The sequence below is a fragment of the Amblyomma americanum genome, chromosome 2 (genome assembly GCF_052857255.1).
Source record: "Amblyomma americanum isolate KBUSLIRL-KWMA chromosome 2, ASM5285725v1, whole genome shotgun sequence".
NCBI classification, from domain to species: Eukaryota; Metazoa; Arthropoda; class Arachnida; order Ixodida; family Ixodidae; genus Amblyomma; species Amblyomma americanum.
In genome coordinates, this window is record NC_135498.1 from 34,735,537 (window position 1) to 34,761,286 (window position 25,750).

Genomic DNA, 25,750 nt, shown 5'->3' on the forward strand with positions numbered 1-25,750 from the left:
TGACCAATAAGCACATAAAATGTATATTTACGTATTTATATATATGCACATATATTTTCCATTTTCTGGCGCGATAACCGCCGGCTGTTACTGAAAACCGGGAAAAAAATTGATGCCAAAAACACAAACAACATTTTGGGCAAAAGGAGAGATAAAGCACCCTTCACGCGCTAAAAAGCTCCAAAAGTAGGTACAACCATTTCCTATAAAGGAAAAAAGATATGAATAACAAGCTGATGGGCACAGCAAAGCCGCACAGATAGGCCATAACATGTTGAGTAAACAAGTCACTTTAAACCACCAGCCAAGCCAAGTGCAGCCTGACAACTTCCACTGAAGGAAGACTACTATGCCACTGGCAAAATATACTTGCAGCTACAAGGCATGACCGCTGGTAGCAGGAAGCATAATTGAAAAGGCAGGTTAGATTGGTAATGAGTGCTCACACAGTTGCCCTGCCCTTCTTTAATTTTTTTTTTCTTCAGAGAACAAGTTTCATGCATTCCGAATTAGATGCAACAGGCACGTCTGTTATATGAGCTGCAAGCATACCCTGGTTTCTTCAGGAATCACACATCTTCATGAGAGTTGGCTGGCAACACTGCTCGTATCCTCGGGGCTAATAATGCACCACACCTCAGAGACAGTGAACTGCGATGCACAAACTCTGTGTTCCACTTCAGGCCATAAGCTCAAGAAGAGCGAACGCTGCCACTACCACCTTTCTGAAGGCACTTGTTTTAGAAAGCTGCTGGCAAAATGTGCAGCTATTCTTTTATATTGTATCGAAACTAACGGCCCTCTTGCACGTGTAATGCCCTACACATCACGCAAAGAAACTCAGACATTGCAGCCTTATTTCATGCGAAAAGTTTCATTTTTGACAATTATCTCTGCGCAGCAGCGCAACGTCCACAAGGAACCAACCCCAGCAAACAACACATGTAGGCAACTTGTAAAAAAAAAAAAAAAGTAACGTCAACGCTAAAGCGCGACCATCGAAACAAGTTACAGTTTCACCTGTCGGCTACAGCTAACACGTGTAGCACTGTGCACTACATAACAAATGAATTGAGGATAATACACTCTTAGCGGAGGCTCAAATGTCTCCTTTTGAGACAAGATTTGTTCACACTGGCAGTGCCAAAGATCACTTCTGTGTTTTGTGCATGGAACGCATTGGAGCCGTTGGTATGGACAGCCAAACACTGGCTGCATAATACCTTTGATTCCCATCATATGGATACTTGCACATGTGGTAGCACTACTCCAATACATAAGCTCCAAATTAGCACTCTTCAAAGCTGATACAACACATCACTTTTCAAGCACAAGTAACACAACAAAGATTAGCATACAAGAGAAATCATGTAAGATTTTGCAACACGCGCACAAACAATCATAACTGCCAAAAGCAGTGATATAAAGGGATGATACTTAAACACAAGCAAGCTACTGGGTTTCTGCGGTTACTAAAACATGTGAATCAGTCATCTGGAGGACTGCTGAATACACATGAGGCCATTCCAGCACGGTCACAACACTATGACAGAGTCACTGAACAAAATGTGAAAAAAAAAAAAACAGGCTGCCTTGTCGACCTTGTAATGCGACTAGCAAGTCTCAGTGCATCCAAAAATTGCTGGACGGGGTCCCGAGAGACCACAAAACACAAGCAGTTGTTTGTTGCTTTGAGGTATGTCGCATCAAGCAGCTGACGAAATTGTACTGCTGTTCAACTCAATTTCACGTTACCAGTGAGCCCGCTTTTCAAACAGACCACTGTGTTCGATGCCACATGTCTGAAGCAGCAGCAGCACATTTGGCAAATGAATATATGAAACTACAGCATAGGTTCAGTCTTCCTGAACCATTCACTTAGCTTTCTCACACCAGCACTGCTGTGCACAATGTTAACGTGTTTGATTACAATGACCATGCCCACGTTAATTTTTCAGGATGACAGAAAGCTCTTTCTGTTACATTGAATGTTACTTTGTTGCTTTACTTTGAGGTGCAATCCTTTAGGATTTGCTGATTAACTCACTTTCAGTCTCAATCTTGACACATACAGTGCACATGCTGCCAGCAGCCAAAGTGCAATTCACTTTTTCTTAAACTGCTGCTCTCTTCTCAAGTCTAAGGCAGCACTCACATTCTGCAGCTTTTTAGGTGAGCTGCAGCCAGGCACACTGGCAAAAACTGCTGAACTCTGCTTTGCAAAATCTCATACCATGCAAATAACTGTGGCGTTTGGAAATTGACAGCCGATTAAAAAAGCACTCAAAAGAGTGCAGCAGACGGCTAGGGGAAAGAACCTTGACATATTGAAAGCGGTTCCATTGCAGTTGGTCTATGCTTTCAATGGAGAAACCAAGAAAGATACTACATAACAAATCTGCTGCATTTTTCTTCAATTGTTATGGCTGCTTTCTTTAAAAAGATAACAAAATGTCCAAGCCATAAACACGGTTGAGCGCCCGCACGTGCACCAGATACAGAGTTACTTAGCCTTACTACAATGACAGCAGCTAGTCTAAAATTTCAACTCTTGTCATGTTTCTCTGATGCCTCCTCCTCTCCCCCCCCCCCCCCCCCCCCTCCAGGTGACTCTGCACTCAAAGGGAGCAGAAATTAACCCAGTGAAAGCAGTATACAAAAGCAAAAAGAAAAAAATGCCCTTTTGATTTAAGCTCGGCACTTCTACCTCTAGAAAGCCGTCCATGCTCATGGTCCAAAATGTTCCTTCCCAAATTCCCACTAAACAGAAACCATCACACCAAACTAACTGCAACATGTGACAGCCAACTCAGAATGCAAACAGAGCGGGCTGACTGAAAGTAACTCAAGCCTCTCGTTCTCTCATACCTTTTCTTGCATGCCCTAAATTTCACAGCAGTGTACACAAGCAGGTCACTCACTTAACCATTGGCAACCGACTTCATTAAAAGAAGCAGCAGCAGCAGCAACAGCTGTAGCAGCAATTTTCAGAATGGCTCAAACAGTAGAAGCAAAATTAACAAACTGAAAAATAAAACAAACAAAAGGAGGCAAGAAACAAAAAAAAAACTTCAGTACATAGCGTGGCCAACCGTAGGCACTTGCTCTTTCTTGTTGACGGGAGACATGAATGTGCGTAGCTAGGAAGAAACGGCAGTCTTGCCAAACAAACCACACCATGCCGAGAGCGTCTGTTTGCACATTCTAACCTCGCAGCCTCTTCCTTCCTTCTTGTGCAGGGTGGTGGTAGTTGTTCTTCTGGTCCCTCACGCCAAATTCACGGCAACGATTATAATTATAATGATGAGTATCACAGCCACGATGGATATTATAATTATACATTTCTGCATGGTGCAATAACGTTGACATCACGGTTTCGTTGAGGAGAACCAAGCGGGAAATGGCAACAAGGGGGCAGGGAAGGCAAAACGAAGAGTGTCGGGGGGAAGTGGTGGGATGGGTAAAAAAAGAAAGGAAAAACCAAAAACACAAATGTAAGTCATTGAAACTGAGAGCACAGAAAAAAAAAAAAACCCAAGTGCCAAACAAAATATATAACCAAGCATAAACAAATCAAAACAACAAAACAAGTCAGGTAATGTGCAAAACTAGTAACAGTAATTCATCTTTTTTTCTAGCTCCTCCACAGCCACTGCGAGTTTGTGAAATTACCAAAATACGCTAGGGTAGAGAACTTGCGATGCTCCAGTGTAGAAAGAGCGTACTTACTACTAAACAGCAAAATACCTCAAAACACCAATAAACAAGCATCACAAAGAAAATTATACGAAGTTTAAGTATAACTGATTATCATAGCATGTTTTAGTAGTAACATTTGATCACAGCTGCACTAGTACCAAAGTTTTTCCGTTTGCAACAAAGCCGACCACATTACAACGGCGAAAGGAAGCTGCTCTCGCAGCTCAGAGACAAGTGCTTCTTAATGGCTTATTTAACGTGCTTAGAAAAGAATTAAATTTGCTTCAGCTCAACAGTTTTGATTTATGTTACTCAGGTACCATAAATCAGAATTGTTGGGGGAGCTTAGATTTACTTCAGTTAAGGTTCAATAACAATTTGTTGAAGACAAAGTCAAGTGTGCTGATTGATCTTGTGAGAAAATCTATAGTCGCATACAACTTAAGTCTACAGTGAAGCTCCGCCCACATTCAGGACCGGCGCACGGAATTCCTCCACGACAAAAAAGTAGTCCGTTGTTAATACTTCTCTTGTCACCTAAACAAGAAGCTAATCACGAGAAAAAAGTTATGAGCTCTAGAATTTTGATACCTGGCTTGTTTAATAAAGTAAAACATTAAAAAGCTGACTTTCCTTACTTTTGTGACTGGCTAGCAGAGTGATACAGTACGCCGCCACGGACCGTGGCCCAGTGTTAATAACTGCTGTTTTTTAAAGTTGTATCCTACTATAATATTCCTGTCCTATATAAATATTCCTACTATATATTTCCTATCAAAACGCTAGGACCCAGGCTAGGCAGCACGAGGCATAAAAAGTATCTTGTTCTCCACTCTCTCTTCTTTACTTTTTCATTCTTCCTTACCTAAAACACGCAACAAAAAGAATATTATGTCTGGCTCAATGGTCATGCCTGTTTAATAGCCACTGCTGCCAAATGGCAAGGAAGGCAGTGTCTACTTTCTACTTCCCTCCTCCTTTCATGTGGTAGCTACTGTTGTCAGGCTTTTCATTTATAGTAATGTTCACTATTTTAGTGTGCCAGTTTGTGCGCTGTTTTTTGTCCCCAGCCTGTCTCCCCCATAATGCGCAATACAACTTTAGAATATTATAAACAATTGAACACCCAGACCATAACTTGAAAGGAGAGCCCAAAACACACAGGCTAACTACAAACCACGATGTGCACCAGAATGCTGCATGATGCACACTACAGGGTGCAATGATCTACGTCCTGTGTGAAGCTTGGAAGCACATGATGCAGGCTTTCAGAAGAAAGCACCTGCCATTCTCCTGTGCTGTCTTTCAATTGCGTGTCTGCTCACGAAGAAAAGCCAACGCCCTGGCTTTGTGGGCTTGGGGCATAATGGGAATGCACTACTCACCCTTCGGGCCTTGCTTTGGTAGACGAGTGCTTTTTTGGTATCTTGCTTGGCAGTCTCAATGTAGTCCCGTGCGTGCTCCACATGGTATTCGATCCTATCTATCATTTCGCCCTGCAAGAAAGTGCCGCAAGTTGAAACATAAGCATGTACTTCTATCAATACTTAGCGGCACTCCTGGCAATCCAATATGATGGCATTATAAAGGACTCCTTTTGTGGATAGCTCAAGTAGTAAAAGTAGTAAAGCACTTATTTATTTTTTGATGAACTCACACTTGTTTGTGAATGGTAACAACCTCGTGCAAGTCATGTTTTCTTTTCTCAAGAGTGCAAAGGAAGAGAGAAGAAAGAAATCGCTGTCTGGTGCTTAAAAACGGCTGATGTAGAAGTGGAGTGGCAGAAAATCCATGTGCATTTCACAGAAAATTTAAAATCCCAAAGACATTTACAAGGAACACCCTTACAATACGTGAATGACAAAAAACTAGAAGCATATTATTTTGTATTTAGTACTACAGTTAAGCAAAGACCCACCCATTGGCATCCTTCCTGCACAGGAAACAAGCTAGAAAAGTTTGCCAGTCACTACCAGCTCACTTTCAACGGATGAAACTGTGCTTACTTGCATTTTTCTGTGCTCGAAAATTTTATAGATGCGCACTATTTTAAAAATAAAGATTTCTAATCGTGTGTGTAACACCAACGGAAAGGAAAGGTAATTAGGTCACCTTTTAAACACACTCTTTTCTCTGGTCAGCTAACCCCACTTTATGTTCTCGGTTTGTTCTTAAGCAGTCATTAGGAAGCCATGTGATGAATGTAAAGCTACTGTGATATAATTTTTTTCGTTCGATTGTATTCATCTCTTGTCAACCGCCTTTCTGACTGACTGATTCCTGTGCCAGGAAGGGGATGGAGCGATAAGTAAATGCAAAAAGAATCAGGATGAAATGAAATTTAAATGAAATTATCATTTCACCTCGCCCCCTTTCCATGAATAACAAAGCACCATTCACCATAGGTGTATGTTGTAATAAGGCTTGCCATTACATAGGTAGTCATGCACAAAACTCTTCAAAGCTTGAAATGTGCCCATTAGCCACTTGTGGTCAGCGATGTTTGTTGACAAGCAGTACCTCATATTTAAGTACCCCTATCTATTCCAAGCAAATCGTCACTTTACAAGTACAGGGTCAGTACCTGATAAGAACAGCACTGTTATAATCCTGCAAATATTCCAGTACTGTGTGGAAACTTCCTGTTCCCATGCTCTCTCTGTATTGCTAGCACTACAAAACTCAAGCAGTGAATCATATCAAATTTTTACAGGAAAACTCTGACAACAGTGTTCGAATGCGTTGGCAAAGCACTTATGGAACAGAGCAAATGATGCGATTTTGCGTGCACCAATACTTCTTGGCCAAGCTAGCTGGCAATGCTGCCACTGTGTGGCGTCAATTTCGTGAAAATCAAAATTACCCAAAGAAACTGACTTACTGAACTCTGAGCATTTCATTGATCTAGTGCAGTAACATATCTCAGTCCCTCACAATTATCTAGCAACTTCCTTGGGCTTAGAAAGCTCTTCTTTTTAGCCAACAAGTTCATGTCTTCTGCAACAATGGTAGAACTCGTAATGTCAAGTGAGACGACTGATGAATTCGTACACCTTGATGGACTCTTCTCATGAATGGCAGCTGCCAGTGACGACATCGCAGGGGAGTTTTTTTTTTTTTCCCCGCTCCTTTGTAGTTTATGTGCTCCTCTTGTTATTCCAACATAAATCTTACAAATCTACTCTGCCTCACAAACTATCTTGTTTTAGTATGGCCCAGTTTGGTATTCCTTATAAAATATTTAAAACACTCAGCCATTCTAATTGTTCCTTGCAAAACTGTCATCATGCACGATGCAGAAATTTGTGCAGCAGTAACCATTGGTGCTTGGCTTGGTTTATTCTGTCTTCTCTCATGACAAAGTTCTGTTCCTCGTGATATTCGCACATGTAATATTATTGAAAGGCTATCGCCAAATTTACAAAAGGCTATCGCCAAATTTACACTAACTTCAGACAGGACTTATAATCCCTTTAAGCAGAAGTTTTATTCCTTCATTTCAAAACAGTTCAAGAGTGGGCCTCGTAGCTGGTAAACCAGAGCATGCAAGAGTGGCCAAACTTCTGCAGCCTCTTATCATAAGACATTCGTGATGACCCGTGTGCTGTTACAGCTCGACAGGCACAGGAAATAGGAAGTCTTCCCATAAAAACACGCATGCAAAAAAAAAAGAAGACTAAATCACCCTGCATGATCTAAAACAAAGGTAGAACTTCTGAAGAATGGACGTGCAAAATAAAACCCAAGGGCCGCAGAGTGGCATCAGAGCCACTGCAAGTCAATAAAGTGGCCCACAGAGAGCACATGACCAAGAGTCAGCCCTGCTTTAAACTCAAACTTCTCTGTGGAAGCAAACACCACATACCGAATCCAGCGCATGGCTTAAGTGAGTGGTGTGCACTAAACGACAAGCGTTTCAATTAATCTTAAAGAGATAAATTTCTGTTCCAAGCACTCTATCATGAGTAGATTTATACTAAGCTAAGCTGGAGACAAGCATGCCAAACATGAAAGGTGGTCAAATTTCAACTCTGTATTACAATGGTCGTTCACGGCAGGTTCCAGTCTTTAATACCTGCATGAACCTACCTGTTGCAACAGTACAATAATTTCTATAAAGGTCATTAAGAAAACAAAATAGAAATAAGGCCTTATGCCGCAAAAGAGGTGTACAGGATTTGATGCAGTAATAAGTACTCTTAACCAAATAGTATGCCAGAACTCCTGACTGCCAGCTTGGTTTCCGCAAAAAGCACATGCATGTTAGTGAGTTAAAGAGAGAGACATCATGTATCGCCCAAAACAGAGCCTTCAGTACAGATTGTTGCTTGCAAAGTAAGTAGGCAGCCTCTTGCTGGCCTAGTTTCATATTAGTATGCGTCCAACAAAGTATGAAAAATGTCAGCTTTGCCTTACCTGGCTCTCTACGAGCATGGCCATATCCATGAACATGTCGTGCAACTCCCGAATGCTCGTCTCCAGTTTGATGATGTCCGCATGGCGGGCCTCGATGTCTGCCAGCGTCTGCTTCGCCTGCTGCGTCTCCATTATGATCTGTAATGCGGGGAAGTTGTAGGCGGAAGGTGCATCGATTCCAAGGCAATTCTTAAACAACACAAATGCCAACTTTCACAGAGGCTGCAAAAGGCTGTGCCACAGCTTGTTACAGCTGCACTGACAGGCTGCAATGGCAAAAAGATGCATGTAATAAAACATGTTGCAACTGTTCCCTGCAATAACAAGAGTAAAATTCTCATGACAAAAATATTTCAACATCCTGTGCAAACTCCACTAGCATAAATGCATTTGAATGCACTTAAAGTATATTTGGAGAGTAATTTTACCTTACTCAGCTTCACAACGAGCGTTTTTTACGTCTCGGCAAAACCTAAGACACTACAATGGTGCATCCGCCACACACTTAATTATGGCATTTCCTACGACTGGAAATTCAACAAAATTATTTGAACAAACTTAAGCATGTGTTGGCATTTCTACTCCATGCACAATGGTAGACGTGGCGAAACAGGTTTGACAACTGGCAGTAGCAGCCTTGTGGACATTACAGACTCTTGCTGACATTTCAATTTGCGCCTGCAGTACACACTGACAGCATTCATCAGCAGCCAACTCCAGACAGCTGCTCAAGACAGAAAATTAAATGGAGTCGATAACAACGACTACATATTGTAAAAGAATGTCTGCCCTTTTCTTGCTCGGCAGGCTATGTCACACCTTGAGCAACAAAGTTTTGCAGTAACGTTTTGCAGTAATGTAGAAAGTTCCGCCTCAAGGATCCAGAGCACTTCTATTTAGACTTAAGCTGCTGATGATCTGGTAGAGTGAGACAACCACTACCACCACCAAAATTGTCATCACCAGTCATGTCATGTCCACTGCTGAACAGAGGCTTCCCCAGTGACCTCGATTCATCCCCTCACTAAGCTTCCATCTTCACAGCATCAATGCGTTTCCGTGGGCAGTGACAACTACCACATGGGCTAACACTTGTTTCATAAATAAGTGTACATACCACATTACTGGCATGAAGTTGCTGGTTTGATACAAACTTATCTGGTCGATGATGATCATGACAAAGTTGCAGACCATGATCAAAATGAAATTTACGAGAAACTAAAAAAAAAAAGATTACGATCAAAGTTCTCATGTGGAAGCCTATGCATTTATTTATGATTTTTTTTTCCAAAGCAGTTTCTTTGTGGCTATGGTCAGGGTCCGATCTCATTTACATATGGTAACATCACTGAAAAGTTTTCAAATATGGTCCTGGTGTACCATGTATTTTGTTCTAGTGAAATTTCTGTTAGAGAGAAGAAACATTCTTCTCTTTCAGTTCCTTTCAAAGCAGCCTGCAACATGTCAAATGATGTGCAGAGACTTACTCCTTGTGTAAAGATGGCAGGGTTCCCACTCTCCAGCATCTCTTCAAGCTCTTCGTTGGTTGTCATACGCCCAGCTGCGAAGAAAAAAAAATAAATAAGCACACATTAAAGCCATGCCACCACACATTCAGCCCCCTTTGTTGTCTCTGACGCCAACTTATATCAAGCACACTAGTGGGCATTTAGCACACCAGCATTCTGAAAGCTAGTTCAGTACTGTTCACGTCACACAGAGAACGTGCTCCAAAACAAAGCAAGATAGGCCCTCTTTGAGGCAAGTAAATGAAAAAAAAAAACCCTACAGGCTCTGGATGCCACAAATGCACTGAACCCAATACTGCAAAAGATACCAACTGATAGTTCCACAAGACATGGAACAGTAGCAGTTTTCGATCATCTATAATTTTTTTTTCATAGCAACATTCATTTTACAGTTATCAAGCACTACAAGAGATGATAAAGATGAAAGAGTTTTTTTTCCTTTCACACAAGTCTAAAAATTATCCGGACAGGAGCAGCACTCACTGATTTCTAGTTGCCGCTGTATACGGGCCTTGCACCGCTCCCTGTAATCTGTTTGGGTTTTGTTGTAGTCTGTCATCACTTCCACAAACTTCTGGGACAGCATTGAATGCTGTGCATCGAAAAAGAGAGAGACAGAAAGCAGGAGGAAAATTAGGGGAAAGGGTGGCACAAGAAGAGGCGGTCAGTCTAACACTGACATGCTCACAATACAAAGAAAAATATCATTTAGTGGGGTTTTTAACCTCCCGAAACAATATATGGTCTATGAGGCACACCGTAGTGGAGGACTCCGGGTCAATATATACCACCTGGGGTTGTCTTGAACTAGCAATGCATAGCACACGGGCGTTTTTCCATTTTGCATCCAGAGAAGTGCGGCTGCTGCAGCCGGGCTTGGATCCCGCGATCTTTTGATAGTTATTGAAATTTCGGAAAATACAGTTTTGCCGTGGAACAGAGGCAAAAGGCAACATACTACCTTGGTATTAGCAACCAAACCACAAAGCCACTGAGCGACCGTGGCAGGTAGAATATAAAGGACAATGGGTTCGAAATCTCACTATTTGTGATGACACTTTAGGCCCCACAAGTAAAGCAGACCCCAAAACACTTTATTTTTATGAATGTTGTGGACCCTTAGACACAAAACGGCACTGCCTGTGGAACCTTCAGGACCGTTATCAACAAATGAAAATTCCCCCTCTCATTATTCAGACTACAGCAGAATCTATGAGAAGTCTTTTGCATTCTAATTATTCAGACTACAGCAGAATCTATGAGGAGTCTTTTGCATTCTCTAGCATGTGCAACAATTACTGCTACGGTAAGTAAGTGATGCATGTCACTCTACACATAAACTCTACCCCCTTTATCTACTGTTGTGCTCTCACAGGCACCAGGTGTTCTTGACACTGAAGGAGCCTGGTAAATAGTTGCAGCCTGCCCACTGTGACATGCAAGAATCAGCAATGATAAGGAAAGGAAAGAACACCAGCGACAGTAAGGATTTGGAACATCGCAAGTGAGAAGTAGTCTTTACGTCGAAATTTGCTTAGTACCCATCAGATGGCTCTCCTGACCTTCGCATGGCAAAACTCCCCACTTTTGGTTGGGCATACTTACACACAATGCCACGCTTCTCAAAATGGGGACTGGAGAGGCAAACCTCTGTAGTCACCACTAAAGAGTGCACCGTCCTCATACTGAAATTTCTTTCAACCAACACAGGCAAAAAATATGGTTCCATGTTGAACAGACCACTAACGCTACCCCGTGCAAAAGCCGGGTGCAAATTAGCTGGCAGTTCAGCTAGCTGAAATGCTTGCACCAGACTCTGAAAAAATTGGCCAAATATTCAGTATTGTACCGGAAGGGAGCCAGTACTTTTTGTTCCTAAAAGTAACTACTGCATTGCTGTGGTAAAGATTCAGATTCCAAACGACTGGCACATGCTTACTAAACATATTGCAAACTTTCCACTGTATAAAAATAAGCGTCTACGTTCACCAACTTCTATATGTTTGCCAGAACCTAACCGAGAAATCTCCCCACGGTGGGCACCAGTGGTTTTGTCGCCAACCAGTCAGTCTGGCCTCACATGTCTACAATCCCTGCCCACCACTTGATTAGGACATGGCAGGACAGGAGGGTGCCAAACTCAGCAGTGTACAACGCGCAGGATTGTCCTACTCAGTAGACTCGCCCCATTACTGGCAGAAATCACTGCGATATCATCGCTGCCAAGGCAGCTGCGGGGCAAGCAGAAAAGTGTATAAGCGCAACTACACATTATCGCTCGTGCCGATTCCATGGCTCTACCTCCAGTGTGGGCAAGAACTGAATTTTTTTTTGCTTCATTCTTGTTTCTAGGTTGGCATTTAAGTGCGGTTGCCCTCGTGAGAATGAGAACACGGCAAAGACAGCGATAAAGCTGCTCCCACTTCATGTACACAGCACAGCCACACATGTGAAGAATGCATGCAGCAAGTTACCTGTGTTTTGCGTATCCTGAAGTCTGCGGACATCATTTGTGTCTGCTCCAACTGCTCAATGTTCTGCTCCATAACTGGAAATGAAGTCAAAACATAAGCCATTATGGTGCATTAGGCTTAATGGCACAACGCATTTGTAAAGCGAAAAATTGGAATACCTGACTGGCTTCCACATTGTATTCCCCACTAGCATATTAAAACAAATAAAAAATATTCCGGAATGTTAGGCAATCTGAACAAAGCATTCGCAAGAAATACACTTTCTTTAACACATTTATTAAGCATTTGTGAAGTGCGGCAAGCTGAGCTCCTAGTAGTAGAGAGGACTAAATTAAATCCCACACTGCAAGTTGGCAATATTTAACAGAGGTAGTTCAACCTCTGTGCCTATGGGAGTACAGTCGAGCCAGGTCATTTCAAACTGTTGGGTACTATATAGAACACAGAGATTATCCGCTTAAAAAATCCTGTGTAAAAATATTCGAAGGTCGCATTATTGTACGATAATTTCACTGGTCCTTCGATATGTGCATAGCACCCTGCAGCCTTGGGCACCTGCTAGCAGCGCTAGTGCCGCAAAACCGTGTGACGATGTAAGCGTAGGGTGTGCTGGAGGGTGGCCTTTGGACAACTGTACTCAATTTCAACGCAATGTTCTGCCATACGTTGAAGCCTACTTAACTATAGCCTGGTCGCTCACTTGGTGTGCTTCGTTTGCTTAGCTGATGAAGGCACTGGGGAGATGGAGACCTACTGTACTTTAATTTACTGTGCTGCTCAAATTATTCATAAAATCTTCAAGCATGATGCTAAGGGTAAAGCATCGGTAAAATTCCAGTACTGTTGGCTTGGGAATGGCCATAGCAATGCCAAAAGCAATGTGCATTATGGAAGACCTTCAGATGACTTTTTTGGACCATTGTGTGTTCACCGTGCACTGAACAAAATTCAAACCAGGCTCAGAACAAACTTTTACACATTTTATTCTGGCTGACCAATTTTTCTAGTCAGTATCGAGCCTAAGATGTCAGATCAAGTTCCAAGAAAATGATTAAGAAACCTATGGCGTGAGGGCTAGAAAGCATTTTATGCTTTACAGGCTGCTGAAAAAACAAAAAAATACAACAAGAGAGATGGAGAGATGATAGGAGATGACATATAACATATGACATAGCATCTTCTCAAGACACACTCACCCTTTAACTTGGCCCGCACTTTGTTGGCAGTCTTCTTTATGTCGGCCATAAGGTCCTCAAGCTCATGCTTGACCTCTGCAACAGGGAAAAGAAAAGGAGTTCGCTCTCAGGACACAATCCCATAGGTCTCGTGCAAACATCTGCGACAATCTGGCTATCCAGCTTTTGCCAAATTTAACAATGAACGCTGACTGACCTGATCACAAGGCACACATCGTTACACCCTTTTTCAGCAACAAATGATGTCGCATGCTCGCCTGAACCAAAATAGACATACCGCTGCAGCCAGCAAAGTCTTGGCCATCTCGAAAAACATGCAAGTACAAGAATGCTAGCGATTGCTAGTCATGAAGCACACCAAAGCCTTAGCCTTTCAAAGGAGTCCCGTAACACTTTTACTGGTGACAGCCAGTCATAAGGACATCAGTAAGAGTGAAGAAGTCAGTAGTCATCTGGAGTACCAATAGAGTACTCAGTTTTCCATAGGGGATTCCTGGAAAGGCGCACTATTTGAAAGGAGGTTATGGGTAGAGGAAAGGTGTGGCAACTGTTGCGCTATGTTCTGTGCTTATGCCTGCTTGGACATGTTTTAGCAGTGGGTAGAGAAGGAGGTAATGAGGACAAGAAAGGTGCACACATTCTGGCAGCACTTGCCATCAAGACAGCTCAAAGTGGATAATGGCACCCACAGCACCTTGGTAAATATTTTTTGCATTAGCTTCTAGTGTTCCCTCCAAGTTTGTTGTCTACGTGAAAAAGCTGTAAGACTAAAAAAAATTGTTTTCTGGATGCATCTGCTGAGTATAAAGGAGTGAAATGATACACAGGACGCCTGACCAAACAGCAAGGCAGCAACTAATTATGTCTACCACCTCACGTGCACTGCTGAAAATGGCTGCAATGTTTTGACACCACTGGCTCTAAATGAGCATTTTTGGAGCAGATGGAGATATCGAACATAAGTATTTTAATGCTGTCACTGCATACTATGATGTCACAATATGCCACGCAATGCCAACAGTAAAAACTACGTACTTTATTTGCAATATTGGGCCCCTTTAACCCCCCAAAGCCCAAGCTGCACTAGTCACAGAAAATTGTATCTATACTGCCACTGACAAGGCCCGCTAAATGCTCTTTCACTTAGCCCACATGGCTTGTCAATTAGTTTTGACTAATCAAAAAGCAGGAACAGGGTTTATGGGGTTCAATGTCCCGAAGCGACTCAGGGTGCTGTAATGGAAGGCTCCGGATAATTTCAACTAATTGGGGTTCTATAATGTGCACTGAAATCGCACAGTATACGGGCCCCAGCATTTCGACTCCATCGAAATGCTACCGCCGCAACTGGGATCGATCCTGCGTCTTTCGGGTCAGCAGCCGAGCGCCCTAACCATTAAGCTACCATGGCGGCGCAGTGGCTTGCCTGCTGCTTTCACTTTTCCTTCTAAAGTGGGATTTGCGCATCCCAGCTTTTAGAAATAAAACTGGGAGGGACACTTGAGCTCTGCCTTAAAGGTATGACGCAATAGCGTTAATGTGTTACTGATAGGACATTTACATTTTTGTTAAGACAACAATGTAAATGCATTTAACTTAATGCGATTAATTTTTCTGGCTACAGTAATTCATATATAACCACTACTCTAAATATGATTGTTTGTGTGTTAAACACTCGTACATAAACTACTCTTGCTACCAAACCACTCTAAACAAACTATACGCGATTTTAATATTTGCTGAAAAAAAATTAATGAAAATTGCATTCTGAAATAAAGAGAAAAACCACCGGATTTTCAAACAACAAAAAACAAGAAGTCCAATACCAAGTCATAACCACTAACACGACCCATATATATATTGCAAAAGCCTGCCTTTAGAAAAAATTTTCAATTTCTATCAACAAAACTGAACAATTCCAGCATGCGAAAATGTGGCTGAATAAAAAAAAATTTCTATACTTTCACTCTGGAAATGCATTAGGAGTTAAAGGGTTAATGTCGTACTACTACACAGCACTGCTTGGATAGAAGGTGCAATTTAAAATTTATTCTGGAAAGAAAGAAAGGCCCCAATTTTTCACAATGTGCTGAATATACATTTTGCAAGGTCTGCTCATGCAACGGAAATAACAGAAGTAAGACTCTTTAAAGCTATAATTGGTGCACAAGGCATGAGAGTACAATGCAACATCTTTTTGTGATGAACAGCACGTAATCGACAGGGATGGAAGGGGAAACGCATGGACGCGTGCGCTGACTTTCAAATTCAGCGCCCGTCCGTGTTTGTCCTCTTTTTCATTTTTCGTCCCCACCGATTATGCACTGTTCATCACAAAACGGCATAGCAACTCGCCCAAGCATCTGTTCCAACATACTTTCATCTGTCTGTGGAGCTGATAAAATGGCACTGTGTTTTTTCTTGACTTCTTCCACATTTGCTTGTATTTTGTCGATATTCTCCCGAATCTCCTCCACCTAGAAACAGACACAGAGAATCAACAGCATAAGTATTAAAAAGCATTTCTGAAAAAAAAAAAAGCCTGTAAAGCATAGTAAAACAAATTAAAGGGCACTGATATAATGCTATCTTCCAACAGCAACATCTGCAGCCGCTTATAACATTTAACAGGCTACTGTTGCCTAGCCACTCAGCCATCCTTTTTTTCCCCAGCATAATAAAAGCTGCTGGTACAACATACCAAAATCTAATCTTGCCCTTTGAAAAGCTAGCAGCAAAAACAAGATGGCTTTGGACACATTCCAAGTGCCTTTGTGCGGCAGATAAGGTTCTAGAGTGCTGCGGCAAAATTAAAAACAAAAAGATCAGGCCCCATACATTTTTGTATTGTGAAACAATGAAAACTACCATAATGAAAGAAACAGCAAGCAAGACAATGGGAAATGAATGAAGAACGCAAGACGAGTTAACACCCTGTGACTTTTTTTCCTACTCTGTTGTCTCCTGCCCCGTTTCTTCCTTTGCGAATGCAAACCAAGTGGCCCAAAATTCAATTCTATTGCTTAAAATAGTGCTTAAAAAATAAATCACAGCACTGCTACAATTTCCAATTACTTCCTTTATACAGAGTGTTTCAAGTAATATGACCCAATAGCTGGAGAAAAAACTGGTACCAGAAGACAATTTCTAGATCAACACTGAAATGGTAATGCTACCACGAGTGCCGAGCAAAAAAGGAATACTCTCAGAAAGGGACATATAGCTCTGCAAGCTTCTGGAACAGTTCTAAGGCCACTGCTGTGCTCATCTGTGCAAAGTTATTTTATTCCTATAAGTGCTGACCTGAGCGTCTCACGGATGGTACGGTCGAACACACTTTGTTTTGTTAAAACTGACTAATCAATTCTTGAAATGCTCGAGCTGCATCAAAATCGTCTATCAGAAACTGCACAGCATGAAGACAAACCACAAATGCTGCAATTCCTGAATAGGCGTCTTCATTCTGAAAGGTTTTTTTTTTTCTCCTTTTTTTTAATAGCCTGAAGGTGGCAGTGAAACATGAGAAGGAAAAAGAATGAAGCCACACTAGCACACTGATAGAAACTGCACAAGCACAAAACTGGGCAGGACATATCAATAGGGCTGTACAGTCAAGCATGAAATGCTCAAAATACACATTCTTCGTGTAAGCAATATTCGATTTACCAGAAAAGCCAAGGCTCATTCTTTTCCATGGTAAAGAAGTGGGACTTGTAACATTTATGGTAAGCTCTGAACCTCTAAAACTCTCTAGCTGAAACTTCTCATGCACCTGCTGCACTTTGAAAGTTATTCAAATATAATTACATAGGGGGGCACGAAGCAAAGGATACTCCTAATTGTACTACATGTGACTGCAAATAATGCTCTGCCAGTTTCATTCCTGTAATATGTACCAGTTTCTTTTCCAACCCCTGGGTTACAGACTCAGACCACTCGAACTTTCACAAAAGGATTCCAGTTCAATACTCTCAAAAGTAACAGCTGCATGCATCAAGGATCTGAGCATACTGCGATTTTCAATTGCTCTTTTGTAAAGACAGTGTTACTAAACTATGGATGCAAATTTTTCCTGCTAACAACCAGACTTGCAAGAAAAAAAAATTTGAAGGCAAAGCTCAGGACAGCATTCTCCTCTCCCTTCTTGAAAAGCGTAGAAGGCGCAAGCACTTAGCACTTGAGCCAGACAGAAATGACACGGACGTCATTCTGGGCCTTTGCTGTCAGGCGCACAGCTGCTACTGAAAGGGTAGTGAACCCTTAGAAATCCGACAGCAGCACGAAAAAAGGGCAATCTCAGACAGCAGATGGTTCATATCAAGTCAAAATGTCATCACGAGATCAAAGGTTCAGCAGCAACTGGCTGACACTGACCAAAGTTGTCCAACAAGAATGAAGAAAAAAAAGGTGTGTGGGAAGAAAAAAACAATGTGTGATTTTCCAACCAATAATGCAGAAGCAGTATAGCAAGATACTGTTCACGCGTGATTCAAACTAGTTCACCAAACCGTAAGAAGTGCTACTGGATACAAAAGTTTAAAGGAGTTGTATGCTCAACTCTTTCCGTACTGCACCCATTCACCATTGCTGCCCGCTAACAATGAATGTGACTGGCTATTTCAAATGCTTCTGCGCCAATCTTGAACATGCTGATCCATCTGCTTTGAAGCTTGAAAACTATTTATTTTACCTTTAGTTTGTCTCTTTCTGCACAGCGGTGATTACTGAACCGCTCGAGAAAATAGCGGAGTGCGGAAATTGAGAATGGCAACCTCCACCAGCATGACATGCGCCCTGAAATGCGGAAAATCTCACGATTCAACTGCATCCACGGTTGACTGCCGCCAATTTAGGTAGCAGTGGCTATGAGGGTGCTGCATCATCATACTACTTTAATTCAGAGGGCGAAAATTACCCGAGGAACCAATCCAGATCATTGGCAGTGTGTTAAGTTTCTTACTCAGCCTGTTTTGCTCTACTTAGCAGCTGTTTTGAAAAGGGTATTGACGTTATCCATGTTACTTGACTCATTTTTAGGATTTGCACGTCATTTGGGCAGGATTTGATACTGCCTGCTCTGCGAAAGGTTCGCCCAACTGTTCGTCTAACGGTGAGCCGAACTATGTGGCCTAAAGTGATTTTTCTTTAGCCGGAAAACTGCACACACAAGAACTTTAATTTCTCAGCATTTTCTGTTGGATAGGCAGACATTTTTAATATACTGAAATTTCTTTTTTTTTTTTTTTGGATACAAGCATGCCTCTGCAGGTTTCTTGATTTCCCAAATAAAATTTGATAATAAGACATGAAGCACTTTAACAAAGCTTATGTTATTAAATGTGCATTTAATTGGCTTCATTTTGATGCACTAGATTAAATTTTGAACCTCATATTTCTTGGACTAAAAGAATTAATTTAAACTTACAAACTACAGTCTTTCTTCCCATGGTTGGGAAAGAGTTAAGGGCAAAGTTATTTCTATGTGGCACCACAAACCAGTCATCAGGTACTGATATCAATGGATCAATAATGCAAGTCTCCTCGTATTGGGAGGCGCTCCACACAACTGCTTAGCATTACAGGGCTGAAACAGAACTTTTGCTGCACGCCTGCGTCACGTAAACTTTTGCAGCAGATAGTGGCCCAGAGCTATGCACACCAACATTTAAATTAAAAAAACATGGCCCGACACAGCAGCTATCCGTTCAGGGTAATCCAACACTTTCTGACAGCACAATGGCGCCAAGCTTAACTTCTGCCCTCAACGTCTTTAAATGAGTGACCTTTACTTACCTCTGCAAAGAATTCATCCATGAAATTTGCCCCTTCTTCAACTGTGACCGAAACATCGTCTTCGCCTTGCGCCTGCAAGTCCGGAACGAAGTGAAATTGACATTATCCAGTGCGAGAGATGGAGCACATAAGACAATGCGATTAACATCAAGTGCAGCAAACAAACTTCATGAAAAAGTATCAAAACCAGTAAACCACTGCACAGAACTGAATGTTAGATGTCATATCCATACATGCACCCACAGAAACCAAACAAAACAAATAACTAGAAAGTTAATATCCTTTGTTTAGTCTGTACTCAAAAGTAGAAACAGTGATGCTGCAGACCAGCAATAAAAACTGGGATTATTAAAATTCCAAATCTCTGGACATTTTGTTTTAAAATTAAGATAATGATTTTGGTATACTCAAAAAACACTGAAAAATCATTATATAACTGGAGATATTCCCGTACCCTACATAGCCTACCTGACAGCCTTTACAGAAAAAAAGGAGAGAGAGAGACAAGACTGTTTCTAATGCTCTTATCATTACTCCAGTGTTGTCTCATGCAAATAGCAGATTCACCGTTGCAGTATCCCGACATCCATGTCTATGCAAATAAAGTTCATATTTATTATATAAATATTCTACATAACAGAAGGTTATGTAGAATTCTTCACTAACAATGCAAGCAGCATGAAGACAGCAAGTGACTTTTCAGCTACTGGACATAACCATGAACAGCCAAAATAACTAAGACAACAGCACACGGACAATGATCAACCATTATATACATTAGCATTGTTGCCATGTTCCGATCCCTTAACGATTCAAATATCTGACGAAAATAGTGAGAGAAAAAAATGATGAATTTCTCATAAGTTTTGAATAGAAACGGGAGTTGAAGCCATATTTGACATACCGATTCAATAAAAAAACTATGCAGTCACCTTCAGAAAGACAGCACTTGTAAATGATAAGCTTGTTGCAAGTCGCTGAGTAGTTAGCTTTATTCACCACTTCTGTGGAGCCACTTTAGTTCACAGAAGCTGGATGTCCAAATGTTGATGGGCTAACGGCTCAAAAACACAAAGAAAGCATTGCCTGACAAGCAATCCACTTTCAATGTCACTGAGGTATCACTCACCACTGGAACTAGAGTGCTCTTGCACAAGCACAAAGATAACACAAAGATTTTTACAAACCAATTAAGTTGCAATCATGAAATTAGTTTCCCCTACTGCGGGACCTTAGCACAGAACTCTTTTTTTAGAATCATGATAGTGCACTAGCAAGAAAGCAACATAATAGCACACATATGGACAGCACATCAGCATGTGTAACATTATTTTTTTCTGCCACATCCTCGAATGCTCGTCAAAGCAGAGGACTGAAAAGTCCAAAGCAATGAGCGCCACGTTCGCCAGTGGCCAGCTGTCAATAAATATTCAACAGACAGAATCCTCTGGCCTCTGCCAAATGGTCTTCCACTGTTTGACACCCGATAAGGAATGACCTGTAATGGGAGCACATGGGGGGGAGAGGAGGCATTTACAAATTCTTTCTAACAGTTTAGAGCTACACCCAGCTTAAAGCATCCTATTTTCATACAAGCATTCCAAACTTGCATGCGTCCTATACAACCCGCTGTCATGTCTAACAGTCCGCTTTCGTTCAAATTGTAGCCTTGAGTGAACAAAGCAACGTCATTGAAGCCAAGCACACAAAATGTCAACTCCCAAACGTTAGGCCATGAGCTGCCAGTCATCTTTAGAGGATGGAAGCATATGTTCATTCACCGAGGTTTGGCATCCAGTTCATGAGAATGCAACCCTGAGAGCTCTTCAAATATCTTTGTGCAGGTCAATTACCGACTGATCACCATCTGCGGTGCCAGCATACAGCAAGGCATCGTACAGTGGCTAAGGCTTCAGCACAGTGAGCTTCCAGCTTAGCACGGCACCCTTTAGTTGCTAGCAAAACATGTTCCCTCAGCGTTATGAAGCATAGTCACTCAAAATATAGTAGAAAACTTGTGAACAACCTTACCACAACAACATCTACAAAGTGGGTGTGAAATGGCTACCCTAGCCTTTCCGTCACTCGTGGTGGAAAAGCACTAATAAAAAGGGTTGAAAGTGAAGTGCTCAAAAGATCAGCAAAGCTGCTCGAGGTTCGCTAGCAGACCAAAAATCCTGCATCCTGCCCTGAACGTGTGATGGCTACAGGGGTTGTGAACTGCAAGAGATTGATGCCTGGCAGACATAAACACAGCTTCTACACACACATCCGGACAAACAAGGAAGTGTGAGTCACTAGCTGTGCTGCAAGGGCAGCAGATGCCACACCCTGGATCGGTGCCAAGAATGCGTGCAATGAAGCACGAACTCTCTGCCATGACAAGAGCTTAAGAGAAAGTTGTCAAACAGGTTGAATGGATCTGCTTCTTCCAGACGTAGACGGTATTGATAAATAATGCAATAGGATGAAACAAACCATGGCTAAATATTGGATTCTTGCTTACTGCTGTAGAGTAAAAATGAGCAAACATGATTAGTGGATATTTTACTTCGATAAAAAAAGCTGACATTTTTGTGCCTGAAGAAATAGCAAGATATACTTTGTGAAAAAAAAAAAGTAAATTCCTTCATGAAAAAAATTGCCAGCACCTGTGTCTCGTCATCTCTTTCTGCATCCTTCGTGATGTTTGCGCTGTTTTCATTGCATTACTGCTGGCCTGTTATGTTTTATGCTAAAACTATATTTATTTATTTCCCCAATACGGCAGGCCCTCATTTGGGTCTTTAGCTTTAAATAGGGAAATTATTTATCTTGTAATGACAACAGCGTGTATATATGCGGCAGTGGCAGTGCTTTCGCTGAACAGACACTAGTCATTGATGCTGGAATTACAGTTGACTGCAAGTGAACGCCGCTGAGTGCTTGGCACTTATAGTGACAATAGACCCCATTTCAAGCTACGTATATCTTTCTGTTCAAATAACAAATGCAGTTACACGCTGAAAAAATTAGTCCCATGCATCTAGGCCATACAACTTACAATATCTTTAAGCTCAATTAAAAAAAAAAATTTTTGAGGTCCCGAGAACTCAAGCTCCATGTTGTACTCCATGATATTCTCAAAAACATGCTGTTGTAATACTTCTGCAGTTTGATGTTTGACCTTTGATGCTGCACCTTTGATGTTGGAAATATGGTTCACGGTTCACGGGTGTTTAATGTCCCAAAACGACTCAGGCTATGAGGGACGCCGTAGTGAAGGTCTCCGGGAATTTCGACCACTTGGAGTTCTTTAATGATGTTGCAAATAAACTGACTGATTGTTATATATAACAGACTACTGACAGCAGCATAAGTGAAAAAAAATGTATAGACGCCAGAGAAAAAAATGATAAACTGCATCCAATTGTTAAAGTGCATTCCGCACATTTCTGGCTGCCCAATTTTTCAGGTACAAGCACTCGCCACGCAAAGTGTTAAACTTGTCGCGCCGACTTTGCGTACACCTTTCAGAAAGATGCTCTTTCTCTTTGGATGGCTGATGTTGATTGAAATGCTAAGTTCCAGCCACTTGAGGGATCTGAAACTGCACTCAAGTACAAAAAAGGACAACAAGATTTCCTCTACATTGTTGTCTTCTACGTGTTGCACTTGGCTTAACCTTGCAGCAATGTGTATGCCAACTGCTACACACGTGTGCAATCAACTACTCTGTACAGAACAGTGCAACATGTAGGTAACAGTAGGTAACCAACTTAAGCTCAACACTTATCTTGCGTTTGCGACCAGCTCAAGCAACAGCTGTTCAATCAACGACATAACCATGAGCAGACAAGGGTTGGGAAGTGAGGGACTCGTTACAACATATATATGAAGGGTTTGGATACCACTGGCGGCATGCGGTTGTTTTTTTTTTTTAGTTTCTGATCAGTTATTTTAGAGACATAATATGATTAAACTATAATATCCTATTGATCAACACCACAAATTAAAAAAATTCTCCTATGCTTTCTTTGGCTTTTTGAAGAAGATTTTTATTCGGTGATAAAAACTGTACATCAATGAATATACAGGAGGAGGAGGTCCCAGTGCATGAAGGCTGTACCGGGACCTACTGTACGACATAACTATATGAGTCATGAGACGGCATGAATATGAGGTGACACAACTATATGAGTCGCACAAAAGACTTGCGACGACACAATGCTAATTCTGTACTGGTGAGCTTCACGACACAAAAGGTACTGCCTTCTATTAAAGCCCGTTGCCTCAAATGGTCATATTTTGCAGAAAACAAAAGTAGTTCAACTATCCTCTCAGCTAGCCCGGACAGAAATGTAATCTTCCCACTTGTTTAATTCCGTTTAGTGAGTAAAACATTCGGTGGACGTGTTTCAAGAAGATAATAGGCAACACAAAGCGCGCCTACACGAACCAACGCCCTGTTCAGCGCAGGGCGCCGCTGCGGATAAAGTTCACGGATTTCCCCAGCGTTGCCCAGCTCGTAAAGTTCGAGTTCCGCGACAATCCTGCGGCCGCCCGGCACTCCACTAGCCGCGTTTTTCTGGGAAGCCCGTCAATCAAGAGGACAGAAGACCAGCCACAGCCGAGGCGCGCAGTGACACCAGATGCGAGCGGCCAGACCAGAACACGCCTTGCGTACACAGGCGACAACGACGAGAGAGAGAGACGCATTCCAGAGGGCATAAACGTGTCCCCCTCTGCCCCGAACGAGCCATCACTCCACAATGAGCCTCGTAAGGACGGCGCCGAGCGGATCCCAGGGCGCAAACGAGTTTATATTCCGCGACCGATGACGGCGTTTTCATCAGGACCGTCCAATTAGCCCTGACTAATCGAATTCCTGCGAGAGGTTCCCCTCCCTAGACGCCGCGCTCCTGACGTCGGTGAATGAAACACCCACGCCCCTCTGCTGACAACGCCGACGGGAACGTCGTGGAGTGAGAGGCGAGTGAGGGAGAGAGATTGTGTGACACATGGGACATAAGCAACCGGGAGAGGAGGGCTGACCCCCGCTCAGCCCCCACCAACTACTACGAGAGAGATGAACATAAAGAAACAAAAGGGTCGCATCCAGCAAAGCGGAACCTCCTTCCCTCCCTCTACGTCCTCCTTGCACGCCACCGCACTACGAACGAGCGAGCGGACACCACTCGACGACTTTTTCTTGATCGACCAAATGAGCAACGACCGCAATGGTTCGGCCGCAACGCGCGCGCACACACACACAAGCACCCGATCCACTCGTATACTACCGATCCCCGTCCATGAAAAGGGGGGCGATCTTTCGGTTTCGTGCCGCCTGTGTGACAGTCATTCCGGCAACGATACAAACACACGCGAGATCTCACCGCCCCCCTCCCGCCGCGGAGGGAGTGTTGATCGGCAGTGAAATGCTGCGCTCGGGCACGCCTGCCTGTGCGGAGCACACACTGCGGCAGCGAAACCACCTCGCAGCCTCACACAATCGCTCGATTTTCGCCTCGCTTTCTCGAAATCGCCAATCGGCAGTACATCTTCGAAGGTGTTGAGCCACGATTTTAGGCTTAAGCACTCACATCGCTCGTGAAATTGATCGATTCAATGCGTGGCCTGGTAGCTCGCAACTCAAGAGACGCATCTAAACCAGAACCCAGGGACAAGCGGGCATGTGGACAACGTCCTACGGCGATGCCGCACTGAACGGCGCCGCGTAGGCGCAGGCTATTACTTTTTTTTTTTCATACATACTGCGTTCCCATGAAAGTTCGGATCTGGTACCGCGTCTGTTTTACGTGCACCACAGCAATGCTACATTTTTCGTCATCCCAGTCAATCGCGAGCCGGAACTACATCAAGAACAACAATAAACACTATGTTATGAAGTAGCAGAGAGTCGTGTGGCTAAAACCAGAGCTAACCAAGCGCGTTTCTGCACCAGAAACGATTCAAACAGCCAGTTAGTTCCCGTCCCAAGACGGTAGCGCAGTGCCGATGCAACCCGCCCCGCAGATGCGGTCGCTGCTTCAGTTGGTGGGTACTTTACCGCTTTTAGGGCGGCGAGCCTGTCCTTGGTCATGTTGATAGTCTAGCGAAGTCACAGGTTAGTCCACAGGGCCGGCACTTTCGACTAGTGTAACACGCACGAGTGGTTAAGGCGGCACATTTCCATTTCCACCAGCGAAGACATCACGGAAAGAACTCTCTACTGCACTACTCCCTTTTGCGGATCGATTTTTGCAGGCAGGTCGAGGGGTCCCTCGGTCTCAACGGCAGCGCCCCCAAGCCCGCCCAACGAGACCGGCAAGAGCTCACGAACGAACTGCTTAGCGCGGTAATTTTTCGCGTAGTTGTTTATGGTCGCTAGTTCCATTGTTCCCCGTTGCAAGACACCTCTACGGTCAAAAGCGCTGCAAGTCAACCAATTGTTGGCGGAACAGAGCGGTTCTTGTCGAACTTGGTGCAACACCTTGCGCAAAGAAAGCACAGCTGGTTCAGGCACAATGCTAAGCATTGCCAAGAGAGATGTGGACTGATCAAAGGTGTTGCGCGTGGGAGCGCTGGAGTTTGACGGTGGTTCACTTCCTTGAAATCGAGTCATTGAGCTGCATTCGAACGATCATGGCGTCAACTGGAAACG

The 25,750-nt window shown here is 42.8% G+C and overlaps 1 protein-coding gene across 1 annotated transcript; it reads right to left on the minus strand.

Annotated features, from left to right (window-relative positions):
* Nucleotides 1–25,688, minus strand: LOC144120966 (syntaxin-1A-like). Its single transcript, XM_077653803.1, has 10 exons — nt 25,157–25,688; nt 19,108–19,179; nt 15,692–15,791; nt 13,315–13,389; nt 12,119–12,192; nt 10,128–10,236; nt 9,603–9,676; nt 8,116–8,253; nt 5,085–5,195; nt 1–3,344 (listed from the first exon to the last, which is right to left on the minus strand). Exons 1-10 carry the CDS (start codon nt 25,187–25,189, stop codon nt 3,267–3,269), a joined length of 864 nt encoding a protein of 287 aa, XP_077509929.1. The 5' UTR covers nt 25,190–25,688; the 3' UTR covers nt 1–3,266.
* Between the last annotated feature and the right edge of the window lie 62 nt (nt 25,689–25,750).

Bases quoted from the DNA above. Each gene is read 5' to 3' on its own strand.
- LOC144120966 (XM_077653803.1), bottom strand. From the start codon at position 25,189: ATGACCAAGGACAGGCTCGCCGCCCTAAAAGCG. The intron at 12,193-13,314 runs GTGAGTGTGTCT...CTTCATTTCCAG, and splicing joins AGTGCGGGCCAAGTTAAAGG to TTATGGAGCAGAACATTGAG. The intron at 10,237-12,118 runs GTAACTTGCTGC...TTCGATGCACAG, and splicing joins TCAGGATACGCAAAACACAG to CATTCAATGCTGTCCCAGAA.